The sequence below is a fragment of the Carcharhinus amblyrhynchos genome, unplaced genomic scaffold, assembly GCF_965287045.1.
Source record: "Carcharhinus amblyrhynchos unplaced genomic scaffold, sCarAmb.v2.hapA scaffold_39, whole genome shotgun sequence".
Classification (NCBI taxonomy): Eukaryota; Metazoa; Chordata; class Chondrichthyes; order Carcharhiniformes; family Carcharhinidae; genus Carcharhinus; species Carcharhinus amblyrhynchos.
The window spans coordinates 6,786,697-6,814,155 of record NW_027649780.1 but is presented as its reverse complement, the minus strand read 5'-3'; the positions used below and the strand labels follow the sequence as shown (position 1 = coordinate 6,814,155).

At 43.9% G+C, this 27,459-nt stretch overlaps 1 protein-coding gene and 1 non-coding gene across 2 annotated transcripts; one reads left to right on the top strand and one right to left on the bottom strand.

The window, feature by feature from the left end:
* Window positions 1-841: 841 nt before the first annotated feature.
* On the top strand, window positions 842-26,004 carry LOC145363574 (uncharacterized). Its single transcript, XM_080218757.1, has 7 exons — window positions 842-1,064; window positions 10,865-11,718; window positions 13,167-13,217; window positions 19,271-19,376; window positions 20,061-20,351; window positions 21,069-21,127; window positions 25,843-26,004. The coding sequence occupies exons 1-7, from the start codon at window positions 842-844 to the stop codon at window positions 26,002-26,004; spliced, it is 1,746 nt and encodes a 581-aa protein (XP_080074883.1).
* Window positions 21,163-21,234, bottom strand: trnae-uuc (transfer RNA glutamic acid (anticodon UUC)). Its single transcript has one exon. It is a non-coding gene; the product is annotated as a tRNA-Glu (tRNA).
* Window positions 26,005-27,459: the final 1,455 nt, after the last annotated feature.

Here is a 27,459-nt window from a genome sequence, read left to right as displayed (position 1 = left end):
GTTGTGACCATCCTGCAACCACGCCTCTGTAATGGCCAACAAATCATACTTGTTCGCAATGATTTGTGCTGTCAACTCACTTACCTTGTTTCGAATGCTACGAGCATTCAGATAAAGTGGCTTTATGCTAGTTTTTATAGTTTCTTTTTGAATTCTAACACTTCCATTAATAACATCTCCTGAGTTCTCCTTCCTCTTAACCTTGTTCCTGATTATTGACGTAGTTGAATCATTCTCCCCACATTTTGTACTTTCTCCCTCCTTCTCGGATTCCTTACATAGGTTCCTGTCCTCCTGACTGACTGCTCAGTGTTTTCAGGGATTATCCCACTCTCCTTTTTATAATCCAGCTGGAAAATTAACAACCTCATATCCTCTGCCAGTAGTCCCATATCCAAGGAGTATTGAAAGATTATCGTCAGCACACCCACTATTTCCACTATTTCTGCCCTCAGTGACCATCATATATCCCACACCAGTGAAGAAATCTTTGACTTGATTGTGATATAAAATGTTTTGGATTGAAATGTGTTAACAGAACTTGTTTGTTCTGTGGCTGTAATTAATGTCAGTCTCCATGGATCCCAAATGTGCCACTGGAGGGTTTCCCTTTTTCATTAATAAGGGCCTCCTTTCAGAGTGATACCCCATAATGTTAGCAGCAGGATCAACTCTGGTACTGATAAGAACCAACAGTTCCAGTAAGAGGGGGAAGTACGATTGGAGTCTGAGAACAAGAGATTGGAATCTTCCAACAGTGTATCAGAATCTGAGAACAAGAGATTGGAAGCTTCCAATAATGGATCAGAATCTGAGAACAATGGATTGGAATGTTACAACGATGGATCAGAATCTGAGAACAATAGAACGGAATGTTACAACAGTGAATCAGAATCTGAGAACAAAAGATTGGAATGTCCCACCAATGGACAGGGGTTTATCCCAGGCACTGTTATATCTTTCTGAATATAGTGATTGGCTGTCCTTAGCACTGCGGATCTACTTTATACTTCACATTATTCAAGCAGGTTACTATCCCACCCTGGCTATTGTTGGTGTCCCTGGTAAGTATCCCCTATCTCTTATTTATTGGGCAAACTATTTAACTTCATGCCTATTCTTGCCGTTTACTTTGTTGAAGATGGAAGCCATTGTTTTCTGTTCCCATCACAAGCTCTGTTCCCGGCCCACCTGACTTCACTGCCGCCCCCCAGCCCATATCGGATTTGGGATGAGCCCATACACATGATTTTAGGTGGCATGGTGGCAGAGTGGTTAGCAGTGTTGCCTCACAGAGCAGGGACCCGGGTTCCATTCCCAGTTTGGGTCATTGTCTGTGTGGGGATTGCATGCTCTCCCCGTGTCTGCGTGAGTCTCCTCCAGTTTCGTTCCACAGTCCAAGGATATGCGGGTTAGCTACATTGGCTGTGCAAATTTCTCCCTAACTTTCCCAGGATTCGTAGGTTAGAGGGATTAGCGGGATAAATAAGAGGGCTTACTGGGATACGGCCTGGGTGGAATTCTGGGCCTGCAGACTCGATGGGCCGAATGGCCTCCTTCTGCACTGTATGATTTCTATCTGTAAGCCCTTTTGATTTGAAGGGATTTCTGTCTCCATATTCTCTCCATCTCCAATCCAGTTCACAGCCATCTCCACCACAGTAGACATTTCCATCTCTGCATCAGACCAGCTACTGAATAAATCCTTGCCTGTATCATAGGTAAATCCCGACTAGATTATTCCACCGTTCACATAGCTCTTGTTACAATGCTGCAAAAACATCACATCATCTGAAATCCTGTTTGCCATCCCCTAACTCTCACCGTGCTGCATTCACCCATTATCACTGTCCTACATCTGTCCCCGTTCTGGCAGAAGCTCCATTTTAATATTCTCATTATTAAGTTTGGATCCTTCCATGGTCTCACTCCACCAATTAATCCAATTTCCCTGTCCATTTCCCATATCCCTGTAAAAGGTTCCCATTCAGTTACTTATCCAATTCCCTCTTTAAAGTCAATATGTTTCACTCTCTATCTCTCCCTGCCGATGGAGCAGGATTTATAATACTTAAAACCACAAAACAGTGCGGGGCATGCAGTTATTTATTGCCTAAAATAGAATCTCTTGGATAGAAGTTTGAGAACAGGAAACAAGACGCAGGAATAAATGGGCCAAAGAATCATAGAATCTACAGCATGGAGACAGGCCCTTGGCCCAAACTGCTCCACGCCGGCCAAAATGTCCATCTAAGTTAACCCCATTTGCCTGTATTTGGCCCATATCCCTTTAAACATAAGAACAGAAGAATTAGGAGCAGGAGTCGGCCATTTGGCCCCTTGAGCCTGCTCCGCCATTTAATGAGATCATGGCTGATCTTTTCGTGGACTCAGTTCCATTTATCAGCCCTCCCACCACAATCCTTAATTTCTTTACAGTTCAAAGATTTATCGATCCTCGCCTTAAAAGCATTAAATGAGGTGGCCTCAACTGCTTTACTGATCGATGAATTCTACTTCTCGTATCGATATATCTGTCCAAATGCCTTTTAAATTTTGTCAGTGTCCTGCCTCAACCACTTACTCTGGCAGCTCATTCCACATACGTATCACCCTCTGTTTAAAAAAAATGTTCCAAAAGTTCCCATTAATTATTTCCCCTCTTAGGTTAAACCTGTGCCGGTTAGTTCTCGAATCTCCAACCCGGGGGAAACTTTGAGTGCATTCACCCAATCCATGCCTCTCGTGATTTTATACTCATCTATAAGATCACCTCTCAGTCTCCTATGCTACAAAGAGAGAAGTTCTAGTTTGTCCAATCTCTCCATATAACTCAGTCTTTTGAGTCCTGGCAACATCCTTGTAAATCTCTTGTGTGCTGTCTCCAGTTTAATAACATTTTTCCTATAGCAAGATGACCAGAACTGAACACAATACTCCAGGTGCGGTCTCACCAACACCCTGTACAACTGCAACATAACTTCCCAACTTCTATACTCAATGCCCTGTCTGATGAAGCTCAGCATGCCAAAATCCTTCTTCACTGCCTTATCTACCTTTAGACAACAGTGCACCTGAACTCCAGGGTTCCTCTGTTCCAAAATATTCCCGAAGATCCTACCATTTACTCTGAAAGTCGAACCTTGATTTGACTTTCCAAAATGTAACGCCTCACACTTATCTGTATTGATCCCCATTTGCCATTTCTCGGTAGACTTCCCCAGATGATCAAAGTCCTGCTGCAATTTTTGATAACGTTCCTCGCTGTCCACAATAGGACCCATTTTATTGTAATTTTCTAATTTTGTAATGTGACGAGTAGTGCACCACAGGGATCGTCGAAAAGAGGGATCTTGGAGGTCAGATGTACTGTTCTCTGAAGGTGAAGTCACAGTTAGATAGGGCAATGAAGAAGGCTTCTGGCATGCTGGCCTTCATCGGTCAGCGCATTGAGTACAGAAGTTGGGAAGTTATGTTGCTGTTGCACAGGACATTGGTGAGACCGCACCTGGAGTATTCTGCTCGCCTTGTTATAGGAAGAATGTTATTAAACTGGAGACAGTGCAGAAGGCATTTACAAGGGTGTTGCCAGGACTCAAAGGACGGAGTTCTAGGGAAAGATTGGACAGGCTAGGACCTATTTCATTGGAGCGTAGGAGACTGAGGGGTGATCTTGTAGAGGTGTATGCGATCATGACAACCATGGATAGGGTAAATGCGCTTAATGTTTTTCCTAGGGACCAGTGCTGGAGCCTCGACTTTTTGCAATTTATATGAATGACTTGGATGAAGGGACTGAAGGTACGGTTGCTAAATTTGCTGACAACAATAGAGAGGAATTAAATTGTGAAGTGGATGTGAGGAGGCGACAAATTGAAGTAGATAGGTTAAATGAGTGGGAAAACTGTGGAAATTGGAACCAAAAAACAAAATGCTGGAAAATCTCAGCAGGTCTGGCTGTATCTGTAAGGAGAGAAAACAGCTGATGTTTCATGGCCAGATAACCCTTTGGACGCAAAACATCAGCTCTATTCTCTTCCGATAGATGCTGCCAGACTTGTTGAGATTTTTCAGCATTTTCTCTTTTGATTTCAGATTCCAGCATCCGCAGTAATTTATTTACTGTCCTCAACAACTGATGAGAAATATTCATTTAGGATCTCACTCATCTTTTGTGGATCCGCACATAGATGACCTTGTTGATCCTTAACAGAGCCTATTCTCTCCCTTATTACTCTTTTATTCTTTATGTATTTGTAGAAGCTCTTTGGATTCTCCTTTGCCTCATCTGCCAAAACAATTTCATGTTCCCTTTTTTCCCTCCTGATTTCTCTCTTAACACCAGTCCTACACCCCCTATAATCTTCAAGAGATTCACTTGATCCCAGCTGTCTATGTACGTCAAATGCCTCTTTCTCTTCTTGACCAGGGCCTCAATATCTCGAGTCATCCAGGGTTCCCTGCTTCTGCCAGGCTTGCTCTTCACTCTAAGAGGAATGTATTTACCCTGAACCCTGATTAACACACCTTTGAAAGCATACCACTTACCAGATGTCCCTCTGCTTTCCCACAGACTTCCTCAATTAACTTTTGAAAGTTCCTGCCTGATATAATCAAAATTGGCCTTGCCCCAATTTGGAATTTTAACTTTGGGACAGACCAATCATTGTCCATAGCTATCTTAAAACCAAGAGAATTATGGTCATTTGTCCCAAAGTGATTCCCCACTCACACTTCTGTCACCTGCCCTTCCTTATTTCCCAAGCGGAGGTCAAGTTTTGCCCCCTGTCTAGTTGAGCCATCCACAAACTGAATGAGAAACTCCTCCTGAATACATTCAATAAAATACTTCAGATTAAGCTCCTCACAAAGATTAAATTTAAAGTGTAAGTCATGGCAAGAGAACTCAAATCCATCGTGCGAACAAAGAACAAAGATACAGCGCAGGAACAGAAGTTTGGGCCCTCCAAGTTGTCACTGAACATGCTGGCCGACTGAACTAAAACCCTTCCAGGGACCATGTCCCTCTACTCCCATCCCATTCATGTATTTGCTCACACGCTCCTTAAAAGTTGCTAGCTTTTCTGCTTCCACTATCTCCCTTCGCAGTGAGTTCCAGGCACCCATCACCCTCCGTATAAAAAAACATGCCTCGTATATCTCCTTTAAACTTTGTCTCTTACACCGCAAACCTATGCCCCCAGTAATTGACTCTTCCACTCTGAGAAAAAAGCTTCTCACTATCCATTCTGTCCATGTCCCTCGTAATCTTATAGACTTCTGTCAGTTCGCCTCTCAACCTGCGTCATTCGAGTGAGAACAAATTAAGTTTGGTCTCTCCTCTCGTAGCAAATTCTCCCAGGCAAGGCAACATTCCGATAGATCTTTTCTGTACCCTCTCCAAAGCGTCCACACCCTTCTGGCAGTCTGGAAACCAGAATTGAACACTATCTTCCAAGTATGGCTTTGCATGCTACCTGTGTTCCATATGGGAAAGCGGGGACATAGCCAGTGCGTGGGCCTAGCATGGGTGCATGAAGTGTCTTCAGCTGCGCTCTTTCCACAATCGTTCACTTCCTCCACTGCCAACAAACAGTGACCATCGTCAAGATGCCCCACATCAACTCAATAAGGCTCTTGGAAGTTCAGGTTTTGGCACTGGAGCGGCAACTGGCGATGCTGTGGAGTATCTGTGAAGCAAGAATATCGTGGCTAGCACGGTAAGAGAGGTAGTCACACCACACGGTAAGATTCCACAGACAGGAAGGGAATGGATGACAGTCAGGCAGAGAAAGAGGATAACAGTCAGGCAGAGAAAGAGGAGAACAATTCCCTACTCAATAGATGTACTATTTTTGATCCCTGCTGAGAGGAAAGGTCTCTCAAGGGAAAGCAGCAAAGCCAAATATCATTGAACTGGAGTCAGTTCTGCGGCAGAATGAAATAGGAAAAATTGTGGGAATGCAACAATTATGGGGGATTCATTTGTAACAGATAGTTGTTTCTGTGTCGCAAACGAGACTCCAGTATGTTGCCTCCTTGATGCCAGGGTCAAGGATGTTTTAGAGCGGTTGCAGGATATGCTGGAGGGGGACGGTGAACAGCCAATGTTATGGTACATATTGGTACAAATGACAGCGGTAAATAAAAAGTGGTGAGGTCCTTAAAGCAGAATATAGGGAGTTCGGAAGAAAGTTGAAAAGCAGAACCTGAAATGTGGCGATCTCAAGAATACTACCAGTGCAATGTGCTGCTCAGAATAGAATTAGCAGGATATCAGGGATGAACTTCCAACAGAGGAAATTCTCAGAGCAGTGACTCAGTCACTTCGACTGTACTGTGGGTATTCACAGAACCCTCCAGTGACAAGCTGGAGGAAGACACAGAGAATACAGTCGGATGTAGATAGACTGGAAAATTGGGCGGAAAAATGGAACTTAATCCAGACAAATGCGAGGTGAAGCATTTTGGTAGATCCATTTCAGGTGGGAGATACAAAATAAATGGCAGAACCATCAGGAGCATAGATACACAGAGAGGTCTGGGGGTAGATGTCCACAGATCCATTAAAGTAGAAGCACAAGTGGAAAAGGTGGTGAAGAAAGCATGTGTCAAGCTTGCCTTCACCGGACCATGCATCGAGTATAAAGGTTGGCAAATTATTTTACAGTTGTATAAAACATTGGTTAGGCCTCATTTGGAATACTGCATCCAATTCTGGTTCACCACACTATCAGAAGGATGTGGAGGCTTTGGGGAGGGTGCAGAAAAAGATTTGCCAGGGTGTTTCCTGATGTGGAGGGTATTAACTATAAGGAAAAATTGAAAAAAAACTGGGATTGTTTTTTCTGGAAAGGCGGAGGCTGAGGGGGGACCTGATGGAAATTTATGCAATTAAGTGAGGCAGAGATAGCGTGAACAGTTGGAAGCTTTTTTTCTCCCCAGGACTGAAATGACAATTACAAGGAGGCACAAGTTCAAGATAAGGGGGGAAAGGTTCCGTGAAGATGTGTAGGGAAGTTTTTTATACAGAGGGTGGTGGAGGCCTGGAGTTTGAGGTGGTTGAGGCCGTTAGTGAGCCACATTGAAGAGTCATCTTGATAGGCATATGAACAAACAATAGAGAGTTACAAGCGGTTGGTTTATGTCGGAAAATGCGATTGGCACAGGTTTGGAGGGCCGAAGAGCCTGTCCTGTGCTGTACTGTCCTTTGTTTTTTTGTTTGAGATCATTTAGCAGAGGCAGCAGAAGACGATTCTAACGTTCAGTGTCTCCTTGTGTGTTCTTTCCTCCGGTCAAACTAATTTAAACTCTTCCCAATCTCACGCGTAAACCTATTCACAAGGACTTTGGCCCTAGTGTGGTTCAGGTGCAGGCCGTCGCTTTTGTACGCGTCCTAACTCACCTAGAAACGGTTCCAGAGATCTAGGAATCTAAAACCTTAACGCTTGCACCAACTCTTGAGTCCTATGGAGATGAAATAGGATGTTTATCTGTCCTATTTTCGTATTTCTGTACTCGTTAGCATGTGGCACTTGGAGTAATTCAGGGATTACAACCTTCTGAAGTCTTGCTTTTTAATCCACTGCTGAGCTCACTGTATTCTTGACGCAACGCCTCATTCTTCAGTTTGATTGTTAGATTGCTGGTACCGACAAGTACCACGCCCCCTAACTCATCACAATCCCTTTCAAGATACCCTGCAGCCATTCGTTCATATCCCTGGCCCTGGCACCAGGGAGGCAGCACACAAGCCTGGAGTCATGTCTTCGGCCACAGAAATTCTGAATGCGCTCATCTAAGGGACCAGCGTCCTTATCAGCATCCGAATGGAATACCCATTAGTAACCTGGGAAGGCTCCTGCATTACCTGCCTGTTCTTTCTCGATTGTCTGGTGGTTACCCATTCCCTTCTTCCCTCCAGTCCCTTGCTCTGTGGTGTGACGACTTCTCAAAACGGACTATCCATGTAAATCCCAGCCTCATCAATGCACCCCAATATATTGAACCGTCGCCGAAACTTTGAAACCCTGAGCTCCAGTTTGTACCGCTGGGAGCACTTCTTGAACATGTGGTCATCTGGTCATCTCATAAGAACATAAGAACATAAGAAATCGGAGCAGGAGTAGGCCATCTAGCCCTTCGAGCCTGCCCCACCATTCAATAAGATCATGGCTGATCTAAAGTGGATCAGTTCCACTTTTCTGCTCTCTCCCCATAACCCTTAATTCCCTTGTCTATCAGAAACCTATCCACCCGTGACTTAAATATATTTAGCGAGGTAGCCTCCACCACTTCAATGGGCAGAGAATTCCAGAGATTCACCACCCTTTGAGTGAAGAAGTTCCTCCTCAACTCCGATCTAAACTGCCCCCCCCCCCCCCCCCCCGCCTTATCTTGAGGCTGTGCCCTCTAGTTCTGCTATCCTTTCTAAGCGGGAAGAATCTCTCTACCTCTATCCTATCCATCCTCTTCATTATCTTATACGTCTCCTTCTAAACTCCAACGAGTACAGACCCAGTCTATTTAATCTCTCTTCATAGTCCAACCCTTCATCTCTGGTATCAGCCTAGTGAACCTTCTCTGCACTCCCTCCAAGGCCAATATATCCTTCCGCAAGCGCAGCGACCAAAACTGCACACAGTACTCCAGCTACGACCTCACCAGTACCCTGCACAATTGCAGCAAAACCTCCCTACTTTGATATTCTATCCTCCTTGCTGTAAAGGCCAAATCTCAGACATTGTCAGCATCCAGGACATATGACAAGCTGCAGATTCCTTTTGGCTGCCCTCACCTGTCATGTCTTAAATGTAAAATTTACATGTAAGACCAGAACAAATCTAGATACAGATCAAAATAATACTTTTCGCAATAAATAATACATTTATTTTCACAGAACCACAGAACACTACAGGGCAGAAGAGGCTTTTCCGCGCAACGAGTCTCCACCGATGCATGAAAGCCCCAACTTTCCCACCTCATCTCACTTGCCAGCACTTGACCCATAGCCATGAATGTTATAACATACCAAGTACTCATCCAGGTACTTTTTAAATGATGTGAGACATCCCACTTCCAGAATCCCCCAAGGCAGCACTTTCCAGACCGTCACCACCCTCTGTGTAAAATTTCTTGAAATCCCCTCTGTACCTCCCACCCTTCACTTTTAATTCGTGTCCCTCATAACTAACCCTTCAACTAAAGACAACAGTTGCTCCCTATCCGTTTTGTACATACCCCTCATGATCTTGCACACTTCATTCAGTCGCCCCTCAGTCTTCTCTGCTCTAATGAAAACAACTAAAGCCTACAACATCTCTTCATAATTTAAATGTTCCATCTCAGGCAGCATCCTGGTACATCTCCTGTGCATCCACTCCAGAGCGCTCTTTTTAGGTTCAGCTATTTAAACACTGGTCCTGCTATCAGTTCTCATGAACTAATCAGCTTACATTTTCCTGAGGCGTCACTCCTGGATTTTTTTCAAACTCAGCATGTTGTCTATGGCTAACCCTTGCAGGTCCAAAGGTATATGAGGGCCTCGAACCTCACTGTCTACATAACTGTCCTGGTGAAGTGTGTGCCTCGCAGGTCTGGTGCTCTCTGCTGCATGAATCGTATGATCCCTACAGAAGGAATGAGGTAATTAGGCCCATCGAGCCTGCACTGACAACAATCACACCCAGGCCCTATTCACATAACACCAAATATTTATCATCCTAATCCCCCTGACACTGGGGTTAATTTACCATAGCTGGTCAACTTAACCCGCACATCTTTGGTCTGTGGGAGGAAAGCGGAGCACCCGGAGGAAACCCAGGCAGACACAGGGAGAACATGTAATCTTCATACAGACAATGATCTGAGGCCGGAATTTAACCCACATCCCTGGGGTTGTGAGGAAGCATTGCTAACCACTGAGCCATCATGACAACTTCAGGTGAGGCTTCAAACCTCACACTTTCTATACCACTGCCTCCCAGTGAAATAAATCCCTCAAAGGTCCGATGCTGTCCACTGCCCAAAGGTGAGTGAGGGCATTGATCCTCGCACTCTCTTCAAACACTGTCCCGGTGAAACATACCCCTCCTATCCGGTGCTTTGCCCTGCCCAAGGGTGAGTGAAAGCCTTAACCCTCACACTCTCCATATCACTGACCGATGGAGCTCGTCTCTCACAGGTTCAGTACTCTCCGCTGCCTGAAGCTGTTTGATAGCCTCGAACTGCACGCTGTCTTATGTCGCTGTCCTGGTGAATGGTAGGTGCAGGAAGGATGTTCCCAATAGTGGGGGCGTCCAGAACCAGGGGCTATCATCTAAAGATACTGGGTAAACCTTTTAGGAGTGAGATGAGGGGAAATTGTTTCAGGGAGTGGTAAGCCTGTGGAATTCATTACCATGGAAAGCAGTTGAGGCCAAAACATTGTGTGTTTTCGAACAGGAGTTAGACATAACTCTTGGTGCGAAGGGGATCAAAGGAAAGAGGGAATGGCAGGATCAAGCTACTGAGTTGGATGATCAGCCATGATCATAATCAATGGAGAAGCAGGCTCAAAGAGCCAAATGGCCTACTCGTGCTCCGAGTATCTATGTTTCTATGATCAATGTCTCTGCTGAGCACCCCATCACCCTGCACTGCCAGTTACCACTATTGCCTCCTGCCCTTTCTCTTCTCCAGTTTTTGGCGTTAAATATTTCCTTCCAGTGTCGCATAGACCATCCCATTGGTTTTTCCAGGCTCATTGACTTCAATTCATCAAAAAATACATTAACACATCAGAAAATCTCAAAATCTCCTCATTCAAACTTACTTTGTTTCCGGCCTGATGCATGAATTAATTATTTATTTCCCTTCTTTACAGTGAACATCGTAACGATTGTTATCCTCATCCGTAAAAACTGTGGTCTCTCCAGATGTGTCACTTCTTACCTGGTGGCCATGGCTTTGGCAGATCTACTGGTTATCATTCTCGACTTGATAATGAGACAGATTCCGATTGTTTTTGAGGAGCATTTTCTTTTCCTGTGGTATATCCATGTGTGTAACATCCACGCCGTCCTGCTTTATGCAGCCACTGACTGTTCTGTCTGGTTCACTGTCAGTTTCACCTTTGATCGATTTGTGGCCATTTGCTGCCAGAAACTGAAAAAGAAATATTGCAGTGAGAAAACGGCAGTGGTGGTTCTGGGAACAGTGACGATGCTGAGCTGTTTAAAGAACATTTTCTGGTGCTTTATGTTATTGGGTGGGTATGTGCTCTTGAATGACCCCTGGTTTTGTGAGGTAACAGGCACTGTTCTGTTATCCCCAGTCTGGGGCACAGTCGAGTTCGCCCACAACATTCTAACCCCGTGTGTCCCATTTGTCCTGATTCTGTTGTTCAATGTTTTCACTGTCAGGCACATTTTAGTGAGCAGCAGAGCCCGCAGGAGACTCCGGGCTCACAGCAGTGGGGAGAGTCCCAAAGACACAGAGATGGAAAGTCGAAGGAAATCCATCATTTTGCTATTTGTTATCTCAGCCAATTTCATCCTGTTATGGTCAGTGTTAATGTTTTATTCGGTATGGAAGCGTATGTTCAATTTGGGATATAAAGCGGTATTTCTCGATGGCTTTGTGATGGAACTGGCCTTCATGCTGCAGCTCCTGAGTTGCTGCACCAACACTGGAATATATGCCGTCACCCAGACGAAGTTCAGGCAACAGTTGAAGAATGTGCTGATGAATTCATTTACTCCAATTCTCCATTTGATTAAAAGATAAGAAGAATGGTGTCACTCACATCTTCCAGAAATTTCTAATTTCATTCTGCATTACAAGGAGGGGATTGGGGGAAAATCCCTTTGCATCCTCCCCTCCTATTGCCAGGACAACTTTACTCCTAAACAGGATGACGGAGTGTGTCATGCAAATTAAAGACCAGACCAAAAACTGGAACAAAATATTGAATTTCACACCGAAGAACCAAGACTTCAGTATGAAGCTGGAAGATGGAAGAGGGGCTCTCGGGGAGTTAATTCATCCACAAAGTTTACTGTCCCATGAATAATACAAGTGCATGTTTAGCTCAAATTATATAAAAATGTGTCGACAGCCAACACTCTTGGCAGCTGTGTTCAAATGCATGTCAAATAAGCCCAGGCTTTTCTGGGAAAATATCTTTGAAAATGACTTTTCTCCAGTCTGTATGTTCTGCTAAATGAAAAAAAATCAATATGTATGATCACGGGAGCTCGAGACAGGCTAAGACCCAACACAGAAAATTGGTGCAAGGGACTGTGTACAGTCCACAACCCACGAGCTCAGAGTGGAAGCTTTGTTTAAGCGAGTCATTTGGAAAATCTGGTCTGGATTTCAAAATGCAAGCCACTCATGGAAAGCATTATTGTGAAAGGAGATTGTAAAGCATGCTTTTTTGGGGAGTGGAGTTTGGAAACTCTTACGTGACAATGGTCTGCGGGAGGGAGGGGGTTGAATTCTGAGGAGACATCCACTTGAAGTTCAGAGCGGACACCACAGCCATCTTCTGTGTTTATAGGGGATTGTGTTACAGAGAACCATTGTCGGTTAAAGATTATACTTTATCATCCAAGTTAACCTTAAAATCAGTGTAACTTTGGCTGAAGATTACAATTGCTTTTAAAAATACAGCTAACATTCATTTTAAAATCGGAAAATTCATGTTTAAATCAGAATTGTTTGTTTAAATCTCTGAATTACAAGTAAATCAAAATTACTTGTTTAAATCTCTTACTGCATTCACATATAGACTGTTCCCTTGTCAGCCCCACATTGGGCGCCATTGTTTTTGAACTTTGCTGCTTTTCTGGGTGAACTCCAGCTCCCCATTCCTCCGGCAGCGTCACTGCTCAAACTGAGTCTTTCTCCAACCCGCGCCGCTAATCTCACAGTTACTGTTTCTGAGTGAAAACCGCCTCCACTTCACTGGCGTTGGGAGAGTTTACTGCTTAATTCAATTGAACTTTTTCTTGTCACTGAGCCCGAGATTTGGACCCAGATCAGAGAGATATTTGTGTCAGTAGAAACAATAAAATTTACCCCATTAACAGCCAGATTTTAACCCGCATCAGCATGTTGTATCATCAGCGCTTTGCAGCCGATTGCTCTCTTCTTTTTTGTTCTTTACATGTGACATTTCCAAGTCAGACGCTAAAGAGGAAATCGCTCTGATACTGATTCCGACAGAACTGGAAGTAACGCAGGATTGTTGTACAGCAATAAATCTACATTCCCTGACCGGGAATCGAACCCGGGCTGTGGTGGTAAGAGCGCCGAAGCCTAACCACTAGACCACCAGAGAATGTGATCCAACCCATTTAAAATATTAATTTATCCACGAATCACCTGCTTTTTACTTTATTTCGGGTTTTTTATTCACCAAATGCAAGTTTATCCTTCAAATTGTCATGTTTATATCACACACAAGTGATTGCTTCAGCCAATGAAAGCAGCGAATCCTCTTAGCTGGAACATGAGATAGACAGTGAGCTGCTCATGTGACACTTGCAGTTTCCAAACCCCCAACAAACTCATCTCTGGTTCTTCTGTGAAACTTACAGGGTAACACACTGCAGGCATTCATCACAGAGAGCAACTGACACAAGTCATTACGAAACACTATCATGTCACTTCTCTTTCTGTTTCTGTCGCTTCCTCTCATTCAGCTCCCTCTGGCTGTCCACCTCCCAGGGTCAATTAGCTGCTTGATACAGACACAGACAGTTGGTGAACCCGAGCTTTGCCTGGAAAGCAGGGAAATCGAATATATGACACACGGCATTGAGAGGAGATGGAGTTTAGAGATGACAGTACAAAGAGACACAGATATCCCATCTTCCTGATCCAGTTACTGATTACAGGAAAGTACACGGTGCGAATTATCCACTGTCACATTCTCCTTCCAGCCATGAGCACGGAGTTAAGTTTTGAAGTGTTTGAAATCTTGCTACAGTAATTCAGGGTTTTGTTGAGACCACATTTGGAATAGTGTGTGCAGTTTGGATCCGCATTTTAGACAGAATAAAAGCAAAATCTGAGGATGATCATCATTTCTTGTCATTCAGCTATCTAAATTTTACTATTTCATAACTTTTCTTGTTTTGCCATTAACTGCTTTCTTTTTCCCCTGTTGCCTTCTCTGTTCATTGTTACCTCTTTATTTGATGTTATTTCCTATTTTTTTTCGCCTCATTCTCTTCAGAATCCCCAGATTCCCTATCTGTCGGGTTCCTTGCAAACAGTGAGCAGCCCTCAGTTTGTGTGTGTATATCCTTGAGTTTCATTAAGTTTTAGTCTTCCATTCTGTGTATCCGTGTAAATTTCTGGCATTCAAGCTTTGTTTTTAAGGCCGAATTATTTCATGAGGAAAGGTTAGAGAGACAAAGTTATAGCCGCTGGAATTCAGAGTAAGAGTAGGCTACTTGATTGATATGTATAAAATACAAAGGGGTCTTGACAAGGCGGATGTGAAGAGGATAGTTCGTCTTCTGGGTGAATCTATAACTAGGTATCACTGTTTCAAAGTAGGGATTCGCCCATTTAAAGTACTACTGCACCACAGCCTCCTCTAATGTATGTTTGTATTTATAAATACTCATCTGCAGCAATGTCCTTCCTTGGTGTGTCTCTGTATCATTCACTGCTCTCAGGCCGCATTCATCTTTGTCCCTCAGTAGGATTGTCTCCGTATCATTCCGCTCAATCTCACCCTTGCCTATGTCAATGACTTTTATAGCTCTCTCAAAGTGTATAGGTGCATTGGGTGATATAGGAAGTGTACAGCTTAGGGGGTAAGGATATACTTGCCTGCATAGCACGGTTGGTCAAACGTTTAGACATGGAGAGTTAGCGAGCACTGAGCCGATGCTCTGCTGAGGTCTCATTCAGCCACCTAGCCTTTGAAATTTCGTAGATACTAAGCAGAAGGTCCAGACAGTAACAGGGCTGATTCACTAAAGAATCCCTAAAACAGCTCCATGGCTAAACGTCTCAGATACTGCAGCATTGAATACAGGAAGCCATTGAGCTGATGTACAGCCTGGGCCACACTCACCTGCATAGGTACATTGCTCAGGTTTTTAACAGGAAGTATGCATAGGGATAGGAAAACATACCTTTCAAGTTATCTCCAGTTTACACTTGTATATTGCTCAGACCGTACCTTACAGTCACATTCTTCGACCTGCTGCATTATTTTGATCGCTGCTTGTTTCTCGGTTCTCAGATTGAACTGTTTTTAGACATACATTTCTTCCCACCTGTTCTATCTTGTGTTCACTCCCTCAACCTCATCTTCATCACTCCTTTTGTCAGCCGGAGATATCCCCTACCGTCCCGCCCCCTTTTCTATCGTCCCATTCCCGGGTTAAATCTCACAGCTCCGGAATCCATGGGCTGCTATCAGGCAGCTTTGAAACATTTTAAAGTCTGAGGAACCTTCATTTGGTGAAACTGATCTTCCCAGACAAGTCTGGATTGAAACAAATAACAATGGGAAACGAAACACAAACTCTTTAACTGGCAGCTGCTCTCTCTCTCTCTCTCTCTCTTTCGCTGATTAACCTTTCACTCTGATGGGATTCTGCTATGTGTTGTCTCAGCCGATCCTGGATTGAATTGAGTGACAGTTTGATCCGCGGTTAATGTGGTTTCCTCGGGGTGTGTGTCTGAGCGGCTGACAGCGCCGCTGTTCAATCGGACTGTTACTTTCTGCGATTCTCCACACAAACCGCAACAGACTGGAGCACCCAATGATAGCTGCAAAACAGTTTTTGTACGGGGCTGAGACTGTTTTCTATCACTGTGAGTCTGAGAGCGCAGTAATAGCGGCCAGCGTCAGTCAGCTGCAGGCTCGAGATGGTTAAAATAGTTAATTTAGCCGAGGTCTGGAGATCAATAGAGAAATTGGGTCCAAAACCTTCCTCTCTTTCTTGATCACTCCAGGTGGGTTTCAATATAATGGACTGCAAGTCTTTCTGTAGCTGCTTTCTGTACCAGTATAAGGCATAGCTGTTTGCTGTAGTGCTGTAGGTACGTCGAATAGTCACCGTTTCACCTTCTCTCCCCTCTACAGACTGCGGCTGAGAAACAAAATCTCCATCACTCGGATCTGTTACATGTTCAAGAAGAAGAAAAAAATCTAAGTGTTGGACGTGCTGCTGAAATAATATTAATACTTTATATTCACCGCGACATAACTGGAGTTATGAAATAAAAACAAATGATGGTGAAAATACACAGCAGGGTCAAGAACCACCACTGGGGAGAGGCAGAGCTAAAGGTTCAGATCGCGATAACATTTAACCAGATTGGAGTCATCCTTACTGATTAGAAACAGCCCGAACACAATGCAGACAGTGAGGAACTCCATGGCGGCTGCAGAGCCCGGGGCTGTGACTACCTTTAAAACTCCAAGCACTGCCGGAACAGAATCTGTTTTTACAGTCACTTTCTGATCTCAAATTTCCCGTCCAATCAACAATTTGCAATCTACCCGTCATAGATTGAGATAAGATTTCAATGAGTTTCAGTGATCAGCTGAAGCTCTTTGACCTTCACTATTACATATCTGAGACTCAGTGACTGAGTGGGTACAGTGTGTGGTGAGAGGGAAGAATCAGCTTCACTGACAAGGCCATAAGAGATAGGAGCAGAATTAAGCCATTCGGCCCATTCGTGCCTATTCCACCATTCAATCATGGCCGATATGTTTAAAATCCCTACAAAATCAGAGAATCCCTACAGTGCCCAAGGGGACCATACGGCCCATCTAGTCTGAACCGGCCACAATCCTGAACCGAACACTCCAAGGATGTTGATTAGGTTGATTAGCCACGGTAAATTGCCCCTTAATATCAGGGGGATTAGAAGGTAAAAGTATGGGGTTACGGGGATAGCGCAGGACCTGGGTGGGATTGTTGTCGGTGCAGGCTCGATGGGCCAAATGGTCTCCTCCTGCACTGTAGGGATTGTATTCTATGATTCAATCCCACCCAAGCCTATTCCTGTAACGCCACATATTTACTATGCCATCCCCCTGACACTAGGGTCAATTTGTCATGGGCAATCAATCTAACCCGCGTATCTTTGGACTTTGGGAGGAAACAGGAACATCCGGAGGAGACCCACACAGACACGGGGAGAACGTGCGGACTCCACATAGTCAGACACCCGAGGCTGAAATCGAACCCGGACCCCTGGCTCTGTGAGGCAGCAATGTGAGTGCCTCAATGTCGCTCCTGTGGGGTTTCTCTATCCCAATTTCGTAGCTCGATCCTATAATCTTTGGTCCCTTCCCCAAGCAGGAACCTATCTATCTCTGTCTTAAATTCACCCAATGATCTGTCCTCCACAGCTTTCTGTGGAAAGGAATTCCATAGATTCACCACCATCTCTCCCTGAAGAAATTCCTCTATATCTCGAGTCTAATAGACGTCCCTTTACTCTGAGGCGGTGCGCTCGGATCCCTGCCTCCCCTATTAATGGAGACATCTTCTCCACGTCCACTCTATCCAGGCCTTTCAGTATTTTGTAATTTTCAAAGAGATTCCCCACACCCCTCTAAACAGCGTCGAGCACAGACCCAGAGGCTTCAGATGATGGCAGTTTTATTTGATCGGTTTCAATCACTCATGTTGAATTTTAATCTCATTGTAATGTGCGTGACTTGTTCACACTGAACGCTTCGTTCTGAACGGTAGATTTCGTCGTGTTGTTACTTTAAATAAAAGATTAAACAGATTGTACAACAGCTGATTTAGGTGCAGATCCCCTGAGAGAAACAAATGCAGCAACCCGAAACATCCAAGCTAACAAATGAAGATAAACGAATAGAAAGGCAGTGAGTGAATCAAAGGCCGATACAATGATCGAAGGAGAGAGATGAGTAGAGAGGAACAGCTGGAGAGGCGGAGAGATAAGCAGGAGAATAGGGAATGATAGAAATGACGTTGTGACAGGGTGAGAAATAGCGGGACAGACATTGAGATAAGTGAGGGAGAGACGGGAAGGAAATATATGATGATACGGTGAAGGGAACAGTCGCAGATATGTAGAGATAATACAGAGGGAGACACAAAGAGAAGCAAACGAACTGATGACAAGAGAAACAGAGATAGACAGTGACAGAAACAATTGTGTCCAACTTGAAAATCAATGGCCTAAATCCAATCAGAATTCCAGAAAGGGAAAGAAAAATAGCTTAATTTAGAACGTGATGCCAGCAGGGAGATTTCCGAGAACCCCCAAAACACCCTCAGAATGAAACCAGTATCACTATTACATTGTGATCCTTCTCCTGCCCCTGCAGTAAACACGCACATGCAGTGAGGCACCTCCATCTGGCGGCGATCTGACGTAATTTATTATTTTCTGGAAAACCACCGAATTCTCAGAATATGGAAGGACGTTACTGCATTAGTTTTAAGCCTATGTTTGTTTATTAGTGTCACAAGTCTGGGCTAATAAATTCTGAGTTTCACTTTCTCCTTGTTCCTCTCTGGTTCTCCGGCTGTCTCGTCGTTTGGGACTTATGTACCTTGTTCAGTCATTCCGCCTCGGTTTCTCTATCTCCCTTTGCTCTGCTTCTGACCGTCTCTGTCTTCACACATGCTCTACCTTTTTCGCTTTCTCCCCTTTTTCCTAAAGTTTAGGGTTGTGACAATCCAATTTCTCCCACTCTCCCATTTCAAAGAGTCCACCAAATTACTCATTATATTGGAGTAGCAATCATTGACAAAGTTAACAACATCTCCAATAAAAATGACAAGTGAGAAGGGTCGGTGTGAGAACAGCACAGGACAGTCTGGGTAGCGTTGTCACAAGTAGGATTTATCTACAAGGAACTGAACTCAGAAACAAAGCAACATTGAAAAATTACATAACGTTGCCTCTCTGTAGCAAGTGTCGCTAATCTTTATTCCATTCTGCCGACCAATAGGCTCGTACCAACTTTGTTAGAGGCAGAAAATTATTCAATACTAAACGGAATCTTCATCAAGCGCCCCACAAAAATATTGCTTTGATTTTCCCGCTTATATTTCTTTGAGATCCAGCTGCCTACACTCAGAAACCTTACGCTCTGATGAGTAGGATATGGCATTCACGCTTGCGTTCCCCTATATAAACACGTAGCCCTGGTTAAGAAACATCAGGGTGGTGAGAGGCAACTCCCACAGCTCCATCCGTGTGATATCCTGAGGAAGTGACATCAGAACTGTGGCTGCTCTGAGTCTGTGTTGTCCTGCAGGAGGTGACATTAGCTCTTTTGCAATTCTCTATACTGCACCTTTCTGACACAGCAGCAGCGATGCGGATCCCCATTCTCGCTGTGCTCTGGGCAGGTTTCTGTGCCGGTAAGAAATTTAAAACTTTTAAATGAAGATTAATTTCAGAGAATTAGATTTGAAAAGTAAATAGTCTATTTAATACTGGTATCGAAACTTGGTCAGACCACATGAGGAGTGTTAGGAAATAATGTAAGGACACAGGAGAAAATGAGAAAGAATCTTTAAGAAGGTGATATGGCAATTGGCGTGAGCTTGCTATCAGAAATTATTGTGCTGGCTGAGATTATTTTATCTCGCAAAGCGAGGCTGGAGGGACAGCCTGCCAGATGTGATTGAAAGGGGGTTAATGTGATTGAAGGTGATTCAAATGTGATTGAAAGGTGGTTAATAGGTTAGTGCTGCCGAGTTCTTTTCACTTCTGGATCATTGATTATGATAAATGCAATGATGCAAAGAGATGCAAAAGGGCTTTGTGGATAGACCTCCATACACAAAGTGTCTTTATATTCTGTAACTACCACAAGGGAAGCTAAATAAAGGGATGTTGGAGAAAGAAATGGATGAAAGTTCTGAGAGATTGAGACGAAGTAAGGTGAATTGCCCTCTCTAGGATGTAAAACAGACTGGTCAATTTTGTAGAAATTTTTTTTCCTTAAGGTCTGTACTCCAACTTTTTGTATGTAATACTAACTACTAACAGTCACATTTCAGTTCAGTTGATCATTTCACTTTTTTAACTGTGTATTCCAGATCACAGCGGTGGAGACTCTGTTACTCAGCGGGAATCCTCACTCACACCGCCAGAGGGAAAATATGTCACATTAAGCTGCACCTTTACCGCCGATGCCGATTATTTATTCTGGTACCGTCAGTACCCAGGCAGACAGCCTGAGTTTGCCGTCCGCCGGGACCCGAGCGACAGTTATGAATTCAAGGCCGATTTCGCTCGGACCCGGTTTTCAGATAGAGTCCAGCAGTCAGACAGACTGTACCGATTGAGAATCTCGGAGCTGCGGTTGTCTGACACCGCGGTCTATTACTGTGCGCAGAGTCTCACAGTGATGAGAACGAGTGAAATTCTCGTACAAAAACTGCCGCAGGTTTCTGGGTCACAGCTGCTGTCTGCTGAGGACTGTTTACAACAGCCAGTCACACACTGACACTGGAATAGGCTCCTGTGCACAAAGACCCAGAGAACAATTAGCAGAAATGCCATCAGAAACGGCACAAACCGAACATTCTTTCTGCCTGATTATTGCATTCACGTCGTGGCTGCAAAACTGGCTGCCCGCCAGTCACAACACAAACTCCCGTTAGTTTGCTGAAACTAGCTCTGTCGATGCAGTGAAATAGGGTAAACGGAAAGTAACACTGTTTAAAATATCAGTCTGCAATGGAAACAGGCTTACGCCAGGTGAAAATGTTGATAATTATATGAAACGTGTTAATTGTCCCTCACTGTTACAGAGGTGTGGAAATATTAACCAAACATACCGCTAAAAAGCAGTAAGTTCTGAGCCTTGCTGCCACCTTGTGGGAGAGTTCAGAATTTCTACCTGTAATGTTCAGTTCCATTCAGAACAGAATTGCTCAGGAATTATTTTTACAAGCAATTCAACAGATTACACAAAACTATCTTGTCTGTAAATATTGCGTTGTTCGGTGTAAATGATGTACTGAACTTTATGCTCTATTTTCCTGTTGTAATTTATGTTTCATGTATTCATTTATGAAACAATCTCCTTGTTTCGATTACAGCAGGCCCTGCCTTGCTGAACCAAGAAATCCCCCGAGTACTGATTCCGACAGAACTGGAAGTAACGCAGGATTGTTGTACAGCAATAAATCTACATTCCCTGACCGGGAATCGAACCCAGGCCACGGTGGTGAAAGCGCCGAATCCTAACCACTAGACCACCAGGGAAACTGACCAGCCCGCTTTAAGATATTAATTTATCCATGAATTACCTGCTTTTCATAATGTTTCGGATTTTTTATTCACCAAATGCAACTTTATCCTTCAAATTGTCATGTTTATATCACACACAAGTGACTGCTTCAGCCAATGAAAGCAGCGAATCCTCTGAGCTGGAACATGAAATAGACAGTGAGCTGCTCATGTGACACTTGCAGTTTCCAAACTCCCAACAAGCTCATCACCGTGGTCTCTGTGAAACATACAAGGGAACACACTGCAGGCATTCATCACGGAAAGCAACTGACACAAGTCATTTATGAAACACTATCATGTCACTTCTCTTTCTGTTTCTGTCGCTGCCTCTCATCTGGGAGCTGTCCAGCTCCCAGTGTCAATTAGCTGCTTGATAAGACACAAACAGTTGGTGAACCCGAGCTTTGCCTGGAAAGCAGGGAAAGCGAATATATGACACAGGGCATTGAGAGGAGATGGAGTTTAAAGATGACAGTACAAAGAGACAGAAATATATCACCTTCCTGATCCAGTTACTGATTACAGAAATGTACTCCGTGCGAATTATCCACTGTCACACTCTCTTTCCAGCCATGAGCACGGAGTTAAGTTTTGAAGTGTTTGAAATCTTGCTACAGTAATTCAGGGTTTTGTTGAGACCACATTTGGAATAGTGTGTGTAGTTTGCATCCCCGCATTTTAGACAGAATAAAATCTGACAACGCTGGAATCTGAATCAAAAGCAGAAAACGCTGGAAAATCTCAACAGCTTAACGAGAAAGAATAGACAACATTGAAAAGCTGAGACATTATTTTTCCTGATCCGGGAATCTAAAACATGGGGGCACAATCTCAAGATAAAGCGCTAATGATTTCGGACTGCGATGAGGAAAAATTCCTTCACTCAAAGGCTGGTGAATCTTCGGTATTCTCTACTCCAGGGGGTTGCAGATGCTCCATCATTGAACACAATTCAGTTTGGGTTAGACAGATTTATGATCTATCCAGGAATGAATGGAAACAGGGATATGGAATTGGAGCAAATGCTCAGCCACAGGTTCATGTTTCGATTGTAATTGTTAAGTTTAGTGGTATAATGGAAGCGTGTATACAATGTTATATGTAATATGTTTGAAGTCGTTCATCATTAAATAATGTTGGTAACAGTAGACAACGGTATCAATTGAGAGCATTATTTTATTGACGCCCACAGACCCATTGACAACCCGCAACTGTTTGCCTATGAATGCTGATGGTGAAAAGATAGTCAAATTCCGTCTGTGGGTGGGTTCCCACACGGAATATGATAAATGCGGGAAACCAAATGTTCCCTCTGGCGGGATTGTTCAGGCAGGTGAATGAGTGCAATACTGTAACTAACAGACATACAACTCAGTTCATGTACAGTGAAAATGCTGCGGCTGTTTAACCCATAGCAAAACAAAAACTAGAGGAAATGAGCAAGAAAATAAGAAGTAATTATTATTTTATTGAATCAAAAGAGAGAAAGAACTCGGGTCAGAAGGAGAAGAAGCTGCCAATGACATTAAACATATCAATAATCAAATATTTACTCACAACACAGATTTCAGAAAGCAAGGCTACAAGTCTAACGCTGAACACATCATTGTTGCGAATACAGTTCGGAACACTTAGATCAGGTTAGTGATTCTTCGTTCGTTTCGTGTTAACCTCAGAGACAGTGTGTGAGAGAGATTGGGAAAGATAGAGTTGGGATGAGAATGTGCAGTGCTGAGCGGAAGACTCTTTCCTCTTTCAGTGTTGACCTGACAGACAGTGTGTGAGACACTGGAAAACGTGGAGTTGGGATAAGGAAGCACAGTGTTGAGGGGAGTGGCACTTGATCAACTGGGGCATTTTCACCCCCACACCGGACAGAGCAGAATCTCTGTTCAGAAGTGGTTGGCAGACTTCTACCCAATCAATTCAAGTTTGGAAAAGGTTAAAAAGAAACAGAGTTAATCCGGCTGGTCTCGCAGGGGGTGAATGGATGGCAGCATTTCAGGCTAACTCTATGAAAGTGGAGGGAGCGATTAGAAGACTTGTGTTTTGAGCAGACGCTGTTAGAAATTGCGATGATCCATGCCAATCTGTAATGGAGACATAATGTAGAAGTAATTTACTAAGATATTTAATATTTGGGCAGTAAACGGAATGAGAAATATATATATAATCAATATTGAAAGCAAGCTGTTGGTTAGGAATAAGTGGATACCCTTCAGCAGAGACAGTACGCGAGCACTGGGCCGAATGGCGTCTGTTTGTTCTTTAAGACTCTATAATTCTCAGATGATGAACTGCTCTGTTCATTTCGAAAGATACAGAGCACAGCCGTTGTGAAACAATATACTCTGCTGCTGCACACAGGGTGCAGAGAGGGCCGGGGGGTCATTGACGGTTCAAGTGGAGTATGGTTTGAGAAACAGCCAATCTCTCGGTGGCACCGTGAGCAACGTCAGAGACCGACATCCCATAATAGTCCAATCGGTGACAATGTGGACCCTCAGTCTCACATTGAAGGGGTGAATGGAAAGCTCTCGCCTCTCCTTTCCCTTCCCACATTTCAGAGTCCAGGCCCCGGCTGCAAGTCCCAGTCTGAAAATCAGACCCGGATTGATCTTCTTGTGCACCTTTATTATCATGAAGCAACCCCCTCCTACTGCCCCCCTCCCAACCAAATACCTGTTTCCTCTTGGAGCTCTGACCCTGCTGCTATTGTGTGAGTTGATTTTTCTAATCAGATCTGTTGTTTTTAACAATTTCTTCACACCATGTAGTTTGTGAGTGATCTTTGTTCATAGCCGGTCAGTGTCATAGAACATAGAACATTACAGCGCAGTACAGGCCCTTCTACCCTCGATGTTGCACCGACCAGTGGAACCAATCTAATGACCCTCTAACATAAACTATTCCAAAGTTACCCATATGCCTATCCACTGACCATTTGAACGCCCTTAATGTTGGCAAGTCCACAACTGCTGCAGGCAGGGCATTCCACACCCTTACTACCCTCTGAGTAAAGAACTACCCCCAGAGTAAAGAGTGTCAGAGTTCCCAACATGAGCAGGCTGGTTCGCGAGAAGGGGACCGGGTTGAACCTAAAAGTCGGCGCTCCGTTTTTACAAACGACATCATATCCTGGTACAGACAGAACTCCCATTCGCCTGATAAAGGGGCAGCGCTCCGAAAGCTAGTGGTTTGTGCTACCAAATAAATCTGTTGGACTTTAATTTGGTGTTATGAGACTTCTTACAGACAAACACTAACAGGGACTACATCGTTGTGTATCGATATTGCTATATCAAACAATATCGACGTAAAATGTTCTGGTTGCAAGTAACATGATTGACTTAAAACACATTTTATTATTTATCACAATGAAACTTGCAGATTAATCAGTTGTTGAATGGGGAGGCAAGATATATTTCCCTGTCTGAAAGAGGATTTCATAAACTACAAAGTTACAAAGTGAGGGAACATGAAATGGAAATATCGCAGCCCATTCATTATTCCATCCCCTGTTGTGAAGTAGATGTTTCAGCTAAACATTCATCCTCCCCCGCGTCATAGCTGCTATCCCAAATATGATTGAAAACAAACCATTACGTTGCTGTAAGGATGAATGCTGTCATTCTTCATGAGGAAACGGAGCCATCAAGACTCAGGGAACCGGTCGCTGTCTGAAATGACCGCTGAAGAGGAATGTAATCCTTTGTACTGGGATGACCAAAATCACTTTTGTGCTATTGTCGCTCCGCCAAGAGGCCGAATTGGAAATGAAGGAACTGTGAGCTCATTGCTTGAATTGGAGATCAAAGGAGCTTGAAGCCAATTGGATGTTATCTGATGATGTTTTCAGTAGTGAACCAATCAACGTGGGCCCGGATATGACTCAACCTCTTCCCAGCTCTTGACTAAAACACTTCAACCCATTCTGGTCAAATCCGCTTCCAGCTCTCTGCAAACATGTCTCCTGTTACTTTGTATGTATTCATCATAGCGACAGCTCTTTTAACCGGTAGGTTCACAAGTTGTTCAATTGTGTGATATACATCACTACCACATAATATATTCTGTCAGGCGGTTCGCTCAATGCAAGGAGGAGTGGGTGGGTGATCAGGGAATGGATTGATCACAACATCGGAAAATTATCAGGATCTCGCTGGTCTCAACACTGAGCATTGTTGGGATTAGGCACAATTCCCCCTTGGAATGAGAATGAGTTGGGCTCAGATTGAAGCTCCTCTGATACCAATGAATGAGTTTGGCAAACGCCACATTTCAAACAGACAGACCGAGAGCAGTTTCCAGTTACAGGGACTGAAGGCGAGGAACTGATCTCTTTAGAAAGAACAGAAGGTTTATGGTGGAAGTTTTATTTAAACGCTACAAACACCTCTTTCCAGCGGCTGAACTGTGAAATATATGTTTTGTTGTGCTGTGTGATTTCTCTCTGAGATTATTGTTTAAGAATACGGCAGATTCTGGGGGTGAGGGGTGGGGGGGTGTGGGGTTCGGGGTGGGGTTGGGGGCAGAGTGAAATCGCATTGTTTAGTTTAATATTTCTTTGCGTTCTTACAGGACATTGTGGAGGAGATTCTGTTTCACAGACACCGGCTGCAGTCACCGTCACTGAAGGAGATGTTGTTCAGTTACTCTGTAATTACACAGTTACAAGTGGTAGCACTCCTTATTTATTCTGGTACCGACAGCATTCCAACGGGTCCATGGAGTTTCTGCTGAAGAGAACTAGATACAGCGGCAACACAGAGACATCCCCAGGGGACCGGTTTTCAGCGAAGCTCAATGATACAACCCGCACCGTCCCGCTGCAAGTGTCTAAAACAGAGCTGACAGACTCCGGGGTGTATTACTGCGCACTGAGACCCACAGAGACTCAGAGCTGGGCTGAACCTGTACAAAAACTCTCAGAGTCTCACGCAACGTAACGGAGCGTGAGGCAAACATTGGATCAGAGTGAGTCTGAAATGGAACCTGAAATCGTGGTGATTTCTCATTTTTTACTGAGAGTATTTTTATGAATAACGAATATATTGCAAAATTAAAACACCGGGACACTTAAAAGAATGAGCTTGAGAATATTTTTGTAAATCTGAATGTCCCGAAATGTTTTATGTAATAAACACAGCAGCTATTTTTGGGCTCATAATGATATTATTTCATTCAGTAATATTGTAGTGCTCTGGCTGTGTCAGTCATTGTGATTGGTGAACACATTCCGAACAGGATGTTTCTCTTGCTCTTTTTGGAAACAGTGACCATGTGGCACCTCCACCTGAGAGGGAAGACGGTACCCCAGATTTAACAGGTCATCGAGAGGCTGACAGCTCTGACGGTGCAGCATTTCTAAGCACTGCACTGACTTCTCGGTAAGTTCCCGGAGTGTTGTTCCGGATAGACTGCCGGTGTCCTCTGGAGTGGAAAGAATCTCTGAAGGGACTGAAGAAAGAATCCGGGAAGTCCCAGTGCGTGGTGGCCACTCATTAACCTATTCTGGAAAAAAAACAAACTGAAATAACGAAAATGAAATTAAAAATAAACATTATCGGTTCCCGTGGAGACAGGCAGACAATGAACGCAACCTGTACAAACAGGTATCCCTCGAAAAAAGAGATCGTACTTTTACTGATGTAGCGCCTTTCACAGACTCCAGAGGTCAAATGGGACTTGCGAACCTCAGGAATTTCATTTTCATTATAGTTGTTGTGGTGATGTTACAAATTTTATCATCGCAGGAGGCAGTGGGAATGTTTAATTCTCAATCAGAAATCCTCGTCACTCTGACCCTGGAGTAAAGGGATTGGGGAATTTAAATATGTGCTGGTTACATTGAACTTGTCACAAATTTGAACCAAATAATAGACACCTTTCCCTCTCTCTCTTTTCACCCATCCTCTCTCTTTCTCTTTCTGCTACATTGAGGAGCCATATTGAGGATCCATACTGTCCTAAACGTCGTACTCAGACTACCGAGTGATATTAGAATACAATGCTCTATAGAGAGCACTCTCTAATCTCCCGTCCGCACCACGCCCCCCGCGCCCCCCCCCCCCCCCCCCACACAAGTTCATTCCTCCAGACATCATGCCCTGACGTGGCGCTAGGTGACCACAGACTTCCATTAGATTGCTCCATGATTCTGCCTGACAAATTACTGCAGTGGCTTTCATTACCTCC